Source organism: Anguilla rostrata, chromosome 1 (genome assembly GCF_018555375.3).
Source record: "Anguilla rostrata isolate EN2019 chromosome 1, ASM1855537v3, whole genome shotgun sequence".
In the NCBI taxonomy this organism is placed as follows: Eukaryota; Metazoa; Chordata; class Actinopteri; order Anguilliformes; family Anguillidae; genus Anguilla; species Anguilla rostrata.
In genome coordinates this window covers 66021443-66033908 of record NC_057933.1, presented here as the reverse complement: position 1 = coordinate 66033908, position 12466 = coordinate 66021443, and the positions used below count along the sequence as shown (strand labels likewise).

General features: G+C 40.6%; 1 protein-coding gene across 1 annotated transcript; it reads left to right on the top strand.

The window, feature by feature from the left end:
- The first annotated feature begins 5079 nt into the window (after positions 1–5079).
- LOC135263010 (tenascin-like) lies at positions 5080–11474 on the top strand. Its single transcript, XM_064350539.1, has 5 exons — positions 5080–5163; positions 9161–9908; positions 10199–10507; positions 10728–10843; positions 11219–11474. The coding sequence occupies exons 2-5, from the start codon at positions 9389–9391 to the stop codon at positions 11408–11410; spliced, it is 1137 nt and encodes a 378-aa protein (XP_064206609.1). The 5' UTR covers positions 5080–5163; positions 9161–9388; the 3' UTR covers positions 11411–11474.
- The last annotated feature ends 992 nt before the right edge of the window (positions 11475–12466 follow it).

Below are 12466 nucleotides of genomic sequence, written 5' to 3'. Positions count from 1 at the left end.
GTTTTACCTGAAAAAGAACTCTGTGGGGTTGCTTTTGACATAAATTTTATATTCAAAACCAACACCCAATCCCCTGTTACCTTCACTCCATTTCAGTTAATGTGCCAATAATATAATCAGTTGCATACGTCAGTGCAATTTACAATAAAAAACTACACTCTCAGAAATATATGTGCAGTGGAGGAGCATTTTGGTTCTTTAAGGAACACATATCCTGAATGTACCCAGAAAGGTACTAAAAAGTACTGTATGCCTTTTGCATGCAAAAAAGGTACAAACAAATTGTTAAACCTATGGCAAGAATGTTACCTGCATTCCTGACTTTGGATATGATGTATTGGTGTGTGATGTGTGTGAATGCATGTGGCAATTTAATCATGGCTGAGGGTCAAGCTGGAAAGATTCATTTGGAGAAGCATTCAGACAAGGGTATTGGAGGTTTGGAACCTCTTAATTTTCCTTGCATCTAAATCCCCTACATGAGAAGGATCTGCTGCAGTACCACTACTGTGACAGAAGTGATTTGCATCAGTTCATCATCCACAAAATAATGATCTTTTCATTAGGAGATTCATTGGTTGGAGTTTCCATACTTATCAGCAAATACTGCGGACCTATCATTTCTGCTCATGCACATCAAGACACGCACAAATACACACACACACACACACACACACACAGTCTGACGTGGTGTGAGACATACACTCACACCCCACTCCCCTTGAAAACTCAGCCAATGATTTAACTTCTCTTCATTTCACTGCCATGATTCAGGTTCATACCGTATGTATTTATTTTCTTAATTCTGTGTGTTTTTTTTCTTCCTGTGGCAAGTGACACACTGAGAGCTCTCTGTGCTGTGAATAAAACACCCTCTCATCGACGGAGCGCGTGGGGGAGGGGTTGGGCAGTGGAGGCAGGGGGTGCGGGTTTGGGGTTAACACAGTATAGACACACCAATTGACTACACTTGACGCCACAGTACCACAGAAAATGCCCTCGCACATTGAGTGCATTAGACTGTGGATGGATTTACTCTGGGCTGGCTGTCTGTCTATTAATTCAGGGTGAGACAGAAGGGAAGGGTGACATCTTTGGACACTGCTGGACATCAGGGCAGCTCTCAAAGGGACAAAAGCAGTGCATAGTGATTGAACAGGATGGTGTACATGCCTGCCCTTGAGAGATGTTCAGTGGTCGTGATGGAGGAGTAGGAAGAGAGGGAAGGAGGAGACTGGTGAGTGAGGAGGAAAGGTGAGCAGGGGGAGGGTGGAGAGTCAGGGAACAGGCCTGGAGTTGTGCACAGATATTATTTTAATCTCAAAAGAGTGTTCCAACATAAGCAACATGGAAATCTTGGCCATCACTTCTATCGCTTCAGATTCAATACCTGCGCTGTTTTCCCAACCACCATTACGCTTCTTGTTAAATTTGAATCAGTATGGCCAAAGCAAGCAGGAATACCTCAGAAAGTCTACATTTTCAAATGAAAAGGTTTACCCCCTGTCCATTTAGAATAAATCCTTTAACTTTTTCTTAACATTCCTTCAGTGTAACTTTAGTTCTTACCCTGTAATTTCCCCCCCTTTTCTTTTCCACTCACCCCCTGCTACAGTGATGGTCTTTCACTTTCTCAGAGAAAAGGAGGCTTTTTTTACAGGCCTCAATTCCCCCTGTCCCTCTGTGGGCTGATGGGTGGCTCATCCGGTTAAAGGGAAATTGCACTTCATAACACTTCTGCTTCTCATGACTGATATTGTCCTTCTAATGAATGTGTCGCCCTTCATTTCTCGATTAGTTATTTCATTTTAAATATCTAACGTTAGAAACAAAGACCTATTGTTTTTAGCGCAAGTCCACATAGTAATACGGTTTCCGGTTTTTTCTTCTTCGATTTCGTTTCACGACAAAATCGAGAAGAAGCGAAGCAAAACATTCCGTTAACTTAGCGTCGAAATCGAACAAACTAACGTCTGCTAGCTTTTGTTTGATGTGATATCGGTGTAATAATGAGGTGCATTGTACCCGGTTGTTATAATGCCCCCGTTAAACTTGCCTTGAAACCACATTTTCATATTTCATTTGTATCAGACCCAAATCAGTGAGAAGGTCGCAATGAGGACTAGGGTATGCACGACTACTTTGAAGGCACCACTACCAAGGCACGCAAGCTGAGCTGCCGTACCACGTTTCCATCATGGCGAACCGCTGGAGTAGGTACTATGCGAGCTGCTAACGCTGTCGCGTCGTTGAGACATGGATTCTACACGTGCCGTTTGTCCTGGGAATAGCCTGTGGTTCCTCAATCAAAAGCCCGGTCCTGACTCGCTCTCGCACAATCAGCAAATTAGCCAGCTCTGCTTCTGTGTATTCCGGCTCAAATCGATAGGGCATAACAATCCCATGATCAAAAACAAAATCTCCTTTGTCCTCAGACATTTTTGGTTTCGCTAGCTAGTAGTCATACACCAGTATTTCTGGCGTAGACATATATATGTATATATGTCTATGATTTCTACGACCAACCTAATGTTATTGTCTGCAGGTATCAGAATTCGCGCAATGATATGCATCCTCGAGTTCGACACTAAACTGCCTGGGTCTAGCCTACTTCCTGCATTTGTAAAGGAAAACAACAAAACAGCGTAAAATATTAACATAATGAAATAACTAATCAAAAAATGAAGGGCGACACATTCATTAGAAGGAAAATATCAGTCACGAGAAGCAGAAGTGTTATAAAGTGCAATTCCCCTTTAAGGGTCCTTTCTGCTAGTGGAAGAGTCACATGGTCTGCGATTCAATCCCTACCATTGCCTGTGCTGACTGTGGTTGGTAGACCTCCTGACCAACCATTAATTAACATTAGTTCCGCCCAAAGTTTGGGATGGTTCAGTTGGCAGGAATCCACTTCTCATTCTTCTCCAGAAAACCCTGCTAGTCAATCAGGCACCTATAAGCACTTTATGTAGACACATAGTTTGCCAAAACAAGCATATTGATTGGTGATTTTGGTCATTGTGCATAGAAAGTGTATTTGTTTTCAGAGAAGTGTTACCATGCTGTTAATTGTAACATTTTAGCATAGTTTAACTTTAACTTTAACAAATACAGTAAATACATGTATAAAATGTATGATGTTCTTACAAACAAATGTACTGAATTTGTGTCAGTAGATTGAGCTATCAGTTATATTGCACTTTAGAGTGCTGCTGGAAGATTTGGTTTCCAAGTGAATGGATTCTCTTGAGCCTTGTTGTGTGGTCTAATGTGGGCACCGGCGGCCATGATGGTTCAAAGCCTACCTTCACCTACACTAAGAGACCAAGGCTGGGTCAGCTTGAATGAGGGGTCAGAAAGAGTGAAGATGCTGTTGGCGCATAGTTACACAGGTAAGCCAGGGAGGGGCACTGTTTCGCACCCAGACCACCCATTCTGGAACCAACTCTTTTCTGCTCTAAAGAGGTAGATTATTTTCCTTTTTTCAGAATGAAAGTTGCTAAAATAAGATATAACCCAGCTGTGTATTACAAATAGGGTAATGAAAATTATGGCAAGGAATCAAATCTACATAATGAAAGCATTTTTATACTGTACCTGCACTAAGGAAGCAATTGAACACACCTGACAAAGTTATTTTCCCCAAAAATGATGGTGCCCTGAAATGTGTATACAAAGTCTATAAAAGGTATAAGAAGTTCTGTAATTTCTACATGGTGAAACCAAAATGTATTAAAGTATCATTTAATAAAAGTTGAGAATCTGCACTTTACCCTTGTGAATTGTTTAATTGCAAATTGTGGAGTGTAGAGTCAAATCAAGAAAAGATGTGTCTTTGTCCAAAACATTATGGAGGGCACTGTCCATATATACTTTGTCATATTTAGGTGAAGAGATGAATTTTTATGGGAAACGCTGATTCTGGGGAGGCATTTGTGTGTTTAAGTGGGTTGAGGGGGATTTGCGGTCTGAGGATGGAGCCTGCATGCAGCACACAGTCTGGAGCTACGTGTACAGTCAGGGATTGGATGCCATGTGGTCACTTACATAACTCCCACATAGGTACACTTTATTACCTCCAACAAACACGCAATTCAAATGCAATACATCTGAGTTCTGGGTTTAATATTAAGAATGAGATAATCAACCATAAATTCACTTCGCAACTTAAGATGTAATTGTAGCAATATTTTTTTTGCATTGAATTATCATGACATAACTGTTTTAAGATGAGACTATTACTACTCTGTACTGATTGACAATAGGCTATTATAGACAGAAGACTACTCACTACAACCCCTATGTTCTTATTTCTGCTTTTATATGTCTTGCAATCATGGCCTTCTAAATGACTCTGGATTAAGCACATCTAGAAAATAAATTTAAAAAAAACACATTAATAAAGAAGCAAGGAAACCACCAGCAAACAAACAGGACAATTATGTTCAAACCTCGATCTTGTCATGAGCAATCAATGGTATGTTGTAAAGTATACCATGAAAAAATAAATATTTCCGTTTAAAATAGATATATAATTACTCAGAATACATGTAATGTTTACTCTTACTGATTTTGCAGTTTGTTTGCACTGAAATTTTCCATTCAGTATACATAACAATGGATATCCTGCTTGAAAACACTCCTCTTCTGCTATTAAATACTCAGGTATGTAGTGTATCTTACTATCTATAGATATTGATTCTAAACTGGGTTACTACTTAGTTATTACAGTATGTGGAATTAGAAAGCTGAGTTCTTGTCTTATTAAAATTCAGCTGGAAGAGTCTCCTTTTTACTATATGTATTCTGCAAGTGACAAAATTATCATTCAATTGCAAGTCTTAAAGTTTGGCTTTGGTTACTGTAGCTTTACTGTAACCTGTATTTCATGGCATAATAGAAACTCATTACAAAATGTGCAAAACGTCAGAGAAACATCCCAGAGACATATGCATTTGGAGAAGGAAAAGGAGATGGCGAGAGCGAGAGAGGGAAAAATATGAGGAAATATCACAGTACTCCTCCCATCTTTCTTTTTCTCACTTTCCCTGTTCCCCTCCTTCTCTGACCATCAGTCAATCTGAGATTTTCAAAGCTGACGGACAGAGAGCAACAGACTGACACACAGACACAGGCTTGGGGACTGTGTCATAGTCCTTCCTGGTAAGCCTTATTTTTAATTCCAATTAAAGTTAGTAGCAATAGCACGTATGATGATATCAAATATTGTTGGTATGTGTAATTCATTGGCATTATTTACAGCGGACAGTAACTTATTTGAGCTTCAGTAATGTGTGGTTTCCCCCCTTTAGTGGGATTGGGAGTTTTTTCTTTTTTATCTTCCTTTAGCTCACAAGCTCATAACTAAATGTTTATAGCATATAATGCATTTTGCAATATTTTAATTAGGAATATCATCACAAAATCACAAAATAGCCAGCTTGTGAAATGGAAGGAAAACTGTAGAGAGATGAAGAAGTACATTTAGGACTTTTTGTGTGATAGAAAACAAATAATATAAGTGGTAGTGACAGTAGTTGTGTAGACTTACAGTAGTAATAGAAGTTAGTAGTTATCACGTTATTAAAGTTGCAGTCAGCAAATTTTGTTAAGTTTTGTTAAGTCTAAATTTATAAATGTTTTAACTTCTTTCAAAATCAGCCAGGAAGTACAGTTCATCTGAACTTATTTTGCCTATATTTCATAATAAATGAATGCTGGCATGTAAGTAATAAACACCCAGTTCTCCATCTGATGTGTTCTTGATCTCAAGAAATCATCATTATCTGAAGTAACATAAGTAGTAGAAGTAGTAGAAGACAATTAGTAACACAATATTTTGTGATAGTAGTTGTACTATATATTTTTCTTCATAAAATTAAAAAAAAAACTTTCCTTACGGTTAAGTATACATAGTCCAGAAGTATACTTTTTCATTTGTGACATCTATTCCTTCCTCTTTAATAGTTTATTTTCTTACCTTCAATTTCAAGCCATTCCCTTCTTTTTCTTCTGTCTGTTCTGAGTTTATAGTCATTCATTCCTGTAGGAAACATGCGTGCGTATTCTAGGAATTAAACTTGGCAGGTCACAAAAAGTGCCAGTAAAAAGGTTATGTAACTGCTCACTCTGCTGTACAGTCTCACAGAGTAATGTACAGAGACCCTCTGTAAGTACCCCTCTGCTAACATGCATGAGTCTTTTTTTATCCCAGACCTGCCAAAAATTGAATAACTTGTTGACTTTCTCTGCGCTACCTTATTTTCTCAACTCTTTAAATTACATTTTGTTACTTTTACTGCTTAAAACCAGTTATTTTCCTAATCTTCTCTGGTCACTTACATTGTTAGACAAACAAAACATTTAGTTTGATATCAGTTGGAATGTAGACAGCATATTGAAAGGTATTTGTATTTTATTATTCAAACAAAGCTGTTTTATGCAATATGAATACTTAGATTATACGTATAGAACTGGCTAGCGTACACCAACGAGTTCATGCAATTCTTGCCGCATGAACAGTCCTGGCATTTTTGTGTGGAGTAGCTGAACTCTGGGGCACATAGTGTACCTCAAGAGTAAATAGAATATACAGTCAGGTCCATAAATATTTGGACATTGACAAAGGTATTGTTATTTTAGCTGTCTACCACAGCATATTGGAGTTGAAATTAAATAATGAATATGAGCTCAAACTGCAGACCATTCAGCTTTAATTTGAAGGTATTTATATCCAAATCAGGTGAACAGTGTAGGAATGACAACACTTTTTATATGTGGTCCCCCCCTTTTTAAGGGACCAAAGGTAATTGGACAATTGGCTGCTCAGCTGTTCCACAGCCAGGTGTGTGTTATTCCCTCGTTATTTCATTTACAAGTAAGCAGATAAAAGGTCTAGAATTGATTTCAAGTGTGTTTGCATTTGGAATCTGTTGCTGTTAACTCTCAATATGAAGTCCAAAGAGTTGTCACTGTCGGTGAAGCAAGCCATCATTAGGCAGGAAAAAAAAATCCATCAGAGAGATAGCAAAACATGTGGCCATATCAACCACTTCTTAAAAAGAAAGAACACACTGGTGAGCTCAGGAACACCAAAAGGCCCGGAAGACTATGGAAACCAAAAGTGGTTGATGACAGAAGAATTATTTTCCTGGTGAAGAAAAACCCCGTCACAACAGTTGGCCAGATCAAGAACACCCTCCAGGAGGTAGGTGTATCTGTGTCAAAGTCAACAATCAAGAGAAGAATTCACCAGCGTAAATACAGAGGGTTTACCACAAGATGTAAACCATTGGTAAGCCTCAAAAACAGGAAGACCAGATTAGGGTTTGCCAAAAAACATCTAAAAAAGCCTGTACAGTTTTGGAACAACATCCTGTGGACAGATGAGACAAAGGTCAACTTGTACCAGAATGATGGAAAGAGAAGAGTATGGAGAAGGGAAGGAACTGCTCATTATCCAAAGCATACCACCTCATCTGTGAAGCATGGTGGAGGTAGTGTTATGGCGTGGGCATGTATGGCTGCCACTGGAACTGGTTCCCTTGTATTTATTGATGATGTGACTGCTGACAAAAGCAGCAGGATGAATTCTGAAGTGTATAGGGCTATATTATCTGCTCAGATTCAGCCAAATGCTTCAAAACTCATTGGACGGCACTTCACAGTGCAGATGGACAATGACCCGAAGCATACTGCGAAAGCAACCCAAGACTTTTTTAAGGCAAAGTAGTGGAACGTTCTGCAATGGCCAAGTCAATCACCTGACCTGAATCCAATTGGGCATGCATTTAACATGCTGAAGGCAAAACTGAAGGCAAAACTCCCCAAGAACAAGCAGGGAACTGAAGACAGCTGCAGTAGAGGTCTGGCAGAGCATCACCAGGGAAGAAACCCAGCATCTGGTAATGAGTATGGGTTCAAGACTTTAGGCAGTCATTGACTGAAAAGTATTAAAAATTACAATTTAATTATGTTAGTTTGTCCAATTACTTTCGAGCCCCTAAAACTGGGTATAACAATGCATAAAAATGGTTGTAATTCCTACATTGTTCATACAATATTTTTGACAAAACCCTTAAATTAAAGCTGAAAGTCTACACTTAAATCACACCTTGATTGTTTCATTTCAAATCCATTGTGGTGGCATACAGAGCCAAAATAATGAAAATTGTGTCACTGTCCAAATACTTATGGACCTGACTGTATGCCCAGTGGTTGTGACTGAACCTAAAAAACTACTGTGAATTTCAGGTTGGTGTACAATTCACTGCTTTTGTCCTAAAGGTGACTTGAAACATACAATTTTGGCTTTGATGTACTTATAGTCAACATTTTGTCAACATTTTTTCACTGCTGTTGTTTCTGTCAGGACCACTGTCATCAAGTACTTTATTGACAATAAAGGCAATACAGTTATGTTTGGCGGTATGGCTCTGTTCTGGAGCTCTCCCGCCAACCACGCAGCCCGCGTGGATAAGGCCGGGAGGCCAGCAGCCAAACCCCCCCTAGAGGGGTACACACAGAACAGATCCAGCAGCAAAGCAGTTTTTAACACATATAAATGGAGCAAATGCAATTTCTTAACACATAAGGATGGAGCAATACAACTTCTTAACACATAGGAATGGAGAATGCAAATTCTTGACGCATGGGGATGGAGCTGGGGTGGTGGAGGGGATTTACGAAGCAACGTGCAGCGCTTGCATGCAGGAGGAGCAGCCGAATGAGTAGAGGGAGGCTGTTTAAGTAGACCGCCCTGTTAGTGAATGTACTGTGATAGGCGAACATCACTCAGCTGAGCCATCAGCTGATTCGGCCGGAGCGCTTGACTCTCGTGACCTGCCAGAACTACGCGATGCTCCATTTCTTTGATTTACTGGAACTCAATATTAACTTAATATTTGCTGACTGGAAATATTGTGCCAAACCAGATGGGAAAGCAGATTAAGAAGACTCCTGAATTATTATTCCCAATGCCTAGAATTCTTTAATTGTACTCTTGAAGGGGGGGGGGGGAACCAAACTGATAAATTCTAAAGATCTTTAACCATTACAAATGAGAGGCTTTAATAAAGTCCTGCTATTTTTTATATTTTGGACTTTCGTATTTGTACATTTTTGGCTTGACTTGACATTTAACCAGCGCTATCTTTCCTAGGGCAGCCCACAGGGAATCCACACCCTTCAGTCTTGACAAAGAGAAAGAAGTCTCTTTGCAATTCACCCATTTTGGATTCCCACATCACCTCTTCTCTCCCCACAGTGAGGAGACGGATACACTTTCATCCCCTTCAATAAGGAAATCTGACCACTTTTTGTGTGTAGATCCAACCCTTTCCCCATTTACTTCAGCTTAATAGGGGATTTTGATCCCACTAATTTTAAAATGCTTTTCTCTCTGGCATTCCTTGTTCTGCTCCTGTTCAGCCATTCCCTACAGACCACAGCCCATGAGAAAAAAACTAAAGCAGAACGTTCACACCGCAGCCTCCTGGTGAACCATAGCCCAAATGTAAACAACAACCCTCCTTCTTCATCAAAAGCCACCCATTACCTTACCTCTGCCAAACAGAGCCTCGCTTCTACAGCCACGCCTTCAGATGCAAGCAGTGAAAAGACCTCCCAAAAGGAAGAAAGCCCCTCCTCTGCACAGCACCCCATCAAAGTCTTGATTTCCAATGCCTGGTTCCAGAAAGACACAAGCAAACACACAGCCAACTCTACCCTGGTGCAGGACAAGGAACTGGACCTTGAGCGTGGTTCTCCGCTAGTTCTGACTCATCAGATCAACCTGGTACCGGGAGCATGTGGCGGCTGCGAGGCAGAATTTGCCACTCTGCAAAAGCGCTTGGACCATCTGGAGAGGGAGGTGTCCACTCTGAAGCAGAACTGCGCGTGTGCCAAAGGTATTGCAGTCCGGCTGCACTTATGGAGCTCTTTCTGTTGCCCTCCGTCATTCCACTGTCCCACACTGCCTCTCTTATATGCTCTCCTCCTCACTCTCTCACCCTGTAATGCTCTCTTTCTCTCCCTCACTAAACTCTGATTAGGGACAGCAGATATATGTACAGGCGTTATGATCTGGCTTTCCAGCCAGTGAGTGGCTATGCTAACCCTAGCTGCCTCAGTGTGGTATTAATGTTATCTGGTGTCCTGTCAGTCATTGTTCAGGCATCTCCCACTCTCACATGCTCAGGGGCTGCCTGCTTCCCTCAATCAGATGAAAACGAGTGTCCGAACGACTGCAGTGACCAGGGGAGATGTGAGGGGGGTAGATGCGTCTGCTTCCCAGGATTCAATGGGCATGACTGCGGCACTGCTGTGTGCCCCTCTGACTGCAGTAATAACGGACAGTGTGTGAATGGCCAGTGCGTGTGTGACAACGGCTATTCGGGACTTGAATGTGCTAACAAATCCTGCCCTGGTAACTGTAACAACCAAGGACAGTGTGTGAAGGGAACTTGTGTGTCTCACCCTGGTGTCAAGGGCACTGACTGCTGCACTGGTAAGTTACTTACTGCATTTACTCATATTCAAACTGTGAAACATGAACTGTTACTATGAGTTGTCTAGTCATCAATTATCTCACTAGATTGAATTAATCTGCCATTGGAAACGAGGTTAAGAAAGTCATGTTAAAATATATTCAAATGCAAATACCAGGCAATGCTCATGTTTTGTTTTGCTGATATCACATTTATCCACCTTGTGTTTTCTCCGCCCAGCTCCCTCAGGCTCTGTCCATCTTAGGAGCAGAGATATAACGGACTCGTCTGTCACTCTTTTCTGGACCCAGCCCTCTGTCCAGTACAGCACCTACCGCATCACTTTCACAAGCCTGGTATAATGCCTTTGTATGCTCTGCATCATTGCAAGATTTTAAAGAATTCCACACCGTTTAATATACTTGTTCAGTTTAACGGAACTCATGTACTCCAATCACAGTTCAAAGCATACCAGCATATTCATCATCGCAATATAAAACTATCCCATACTTAAATAATCAAAAGACAGCACAAAATGGAATCTGTTGAAGTACAGTAGGTTCTTTTGCTTTTACACAACCTATGTATTCACGGTCAGTACCATATGTATCCCGTGAGTAACACAGTTTTTTTTTAGAATGTCAGTTCAGTCGAATTCAACATTGCGGTTAGGACAGATTTTCATTTAGAACGTGACTTTCAATCTGTTCATCTTTTTCTGGGATGGTCAGAGAGATGGAGGTGGAACAATTCAAGCCAATGTAGGAGGAAGGGCCCTCAGCTTCACTCAGACTGGACTGGCTGCAGGTCAGAAGTACAAGGTGTCAATCAGAGGAGAGAGAGATGGGAAGATGGGACCAGAGAGCACCACTGAGTTCACGACTGGTGAGTTTGTGCAAAAAGTGGGGTCATGGTTTTGGTAGCAATTTCAGTGTTGTTGCTTACTCATGAAGCCTCCTGGATAGATTTTGTGCAGATTTATTGGCCATAACTTGGTCATCATGTTTAACTTTGACCAATAGTACCATGAAGCCCTTGGACACGAACATTGCATTTAAACTTCTCCCTTTACCTGCAACTCTATTTTTGCATGATTTCAATTAATTGTGTTTATGTAAAATGTCTATAACCGAAAAACAAAATGATGGTTATGTTTATTTAGCTGAGATAAGTTATATAATCCCCATTTTCTCCACACAGCTCCCTCAGGCTCTGTCCATTTTAGGAACAGAGATATAACAGACTCGTCTGTCACTCTTTTCTGGACCCAGCCCTCTATCCAGTACAGCACCTACCACATCACTTTCACAAGCCTGGTAAAATGTCTTTGTATCCTCTGCATCATTACAAGATTTTAAAGAATTCCACACCCTTTAATGTACTTGTTCAGTTGAACAGAACTCATGTATTCCAATGACTGTTCAGAGCGTACCAGCATATTCATCATCGCAATTTAAAACTGTCCCATAATAACATAGTCAACAGACAGCACAAACTGGAATCTGTTGATGTACAGTAGGATCTTTTGCTTTTACACAACAAACGAATTCACACTCAGTACCATATGCATCCCGTGAGTAACACAGTTTTTTTTTAGAATGTCAGTTCAGTCGAATTCTACATTGCGGTTAGGACAGATTTTCATTTAGAACGTGACTTTCAATCTGTTCATTTTTATCTGGGGTGGTCAGAGAGATGGAGGTGGAACAATTCAAGCCAATGTAGGAGGAAGGGCCCTCAGCTTCACTCAGACTGGACTGGCTGCAGGTCAGAAGTACAAGGTGTCAATCAGAGGAGAGAGAGATGGGAAGATGGGACCAGAGAGCACTACTGAGTTCACAACTGGTGAGTTTGTGCAAAAAGTGGGGTCATGGTTTTGGTAGCAATTTCAGTGTTGTTGCTTACTCATGAAGCCTCCTGGATAGATTTTGTGCAGATTTATTGGCCATAACTTGGTCATCATGTTTAACTTTGACCAA

Bases quoted from the DNA above. Each gene is read 5' to 3' on its own strand.
- LOC135263010 (XM_064350539.1), top strand. From the start codon at position 9,389: ATGCTTTTCTCTCTGGCATTCCTTGTTCTGCTCCTGTTCAGCCATTCC. The intron at 9,909-10,198 runs GTATTGCAGTCC...TCACATGCTCAG, and splicing joins GAACTGCGCGTGTGCCAAAG to GGGCTGCCTGCTTCCCTCAA. The intron at 10,508-10,727 runs GTAAGTTACTTA...TTCTCCGCCCAG, and splicing joins GGGCACTGACTGCTGCACTG to CTCCCTCAGGCTCTGTCCAT.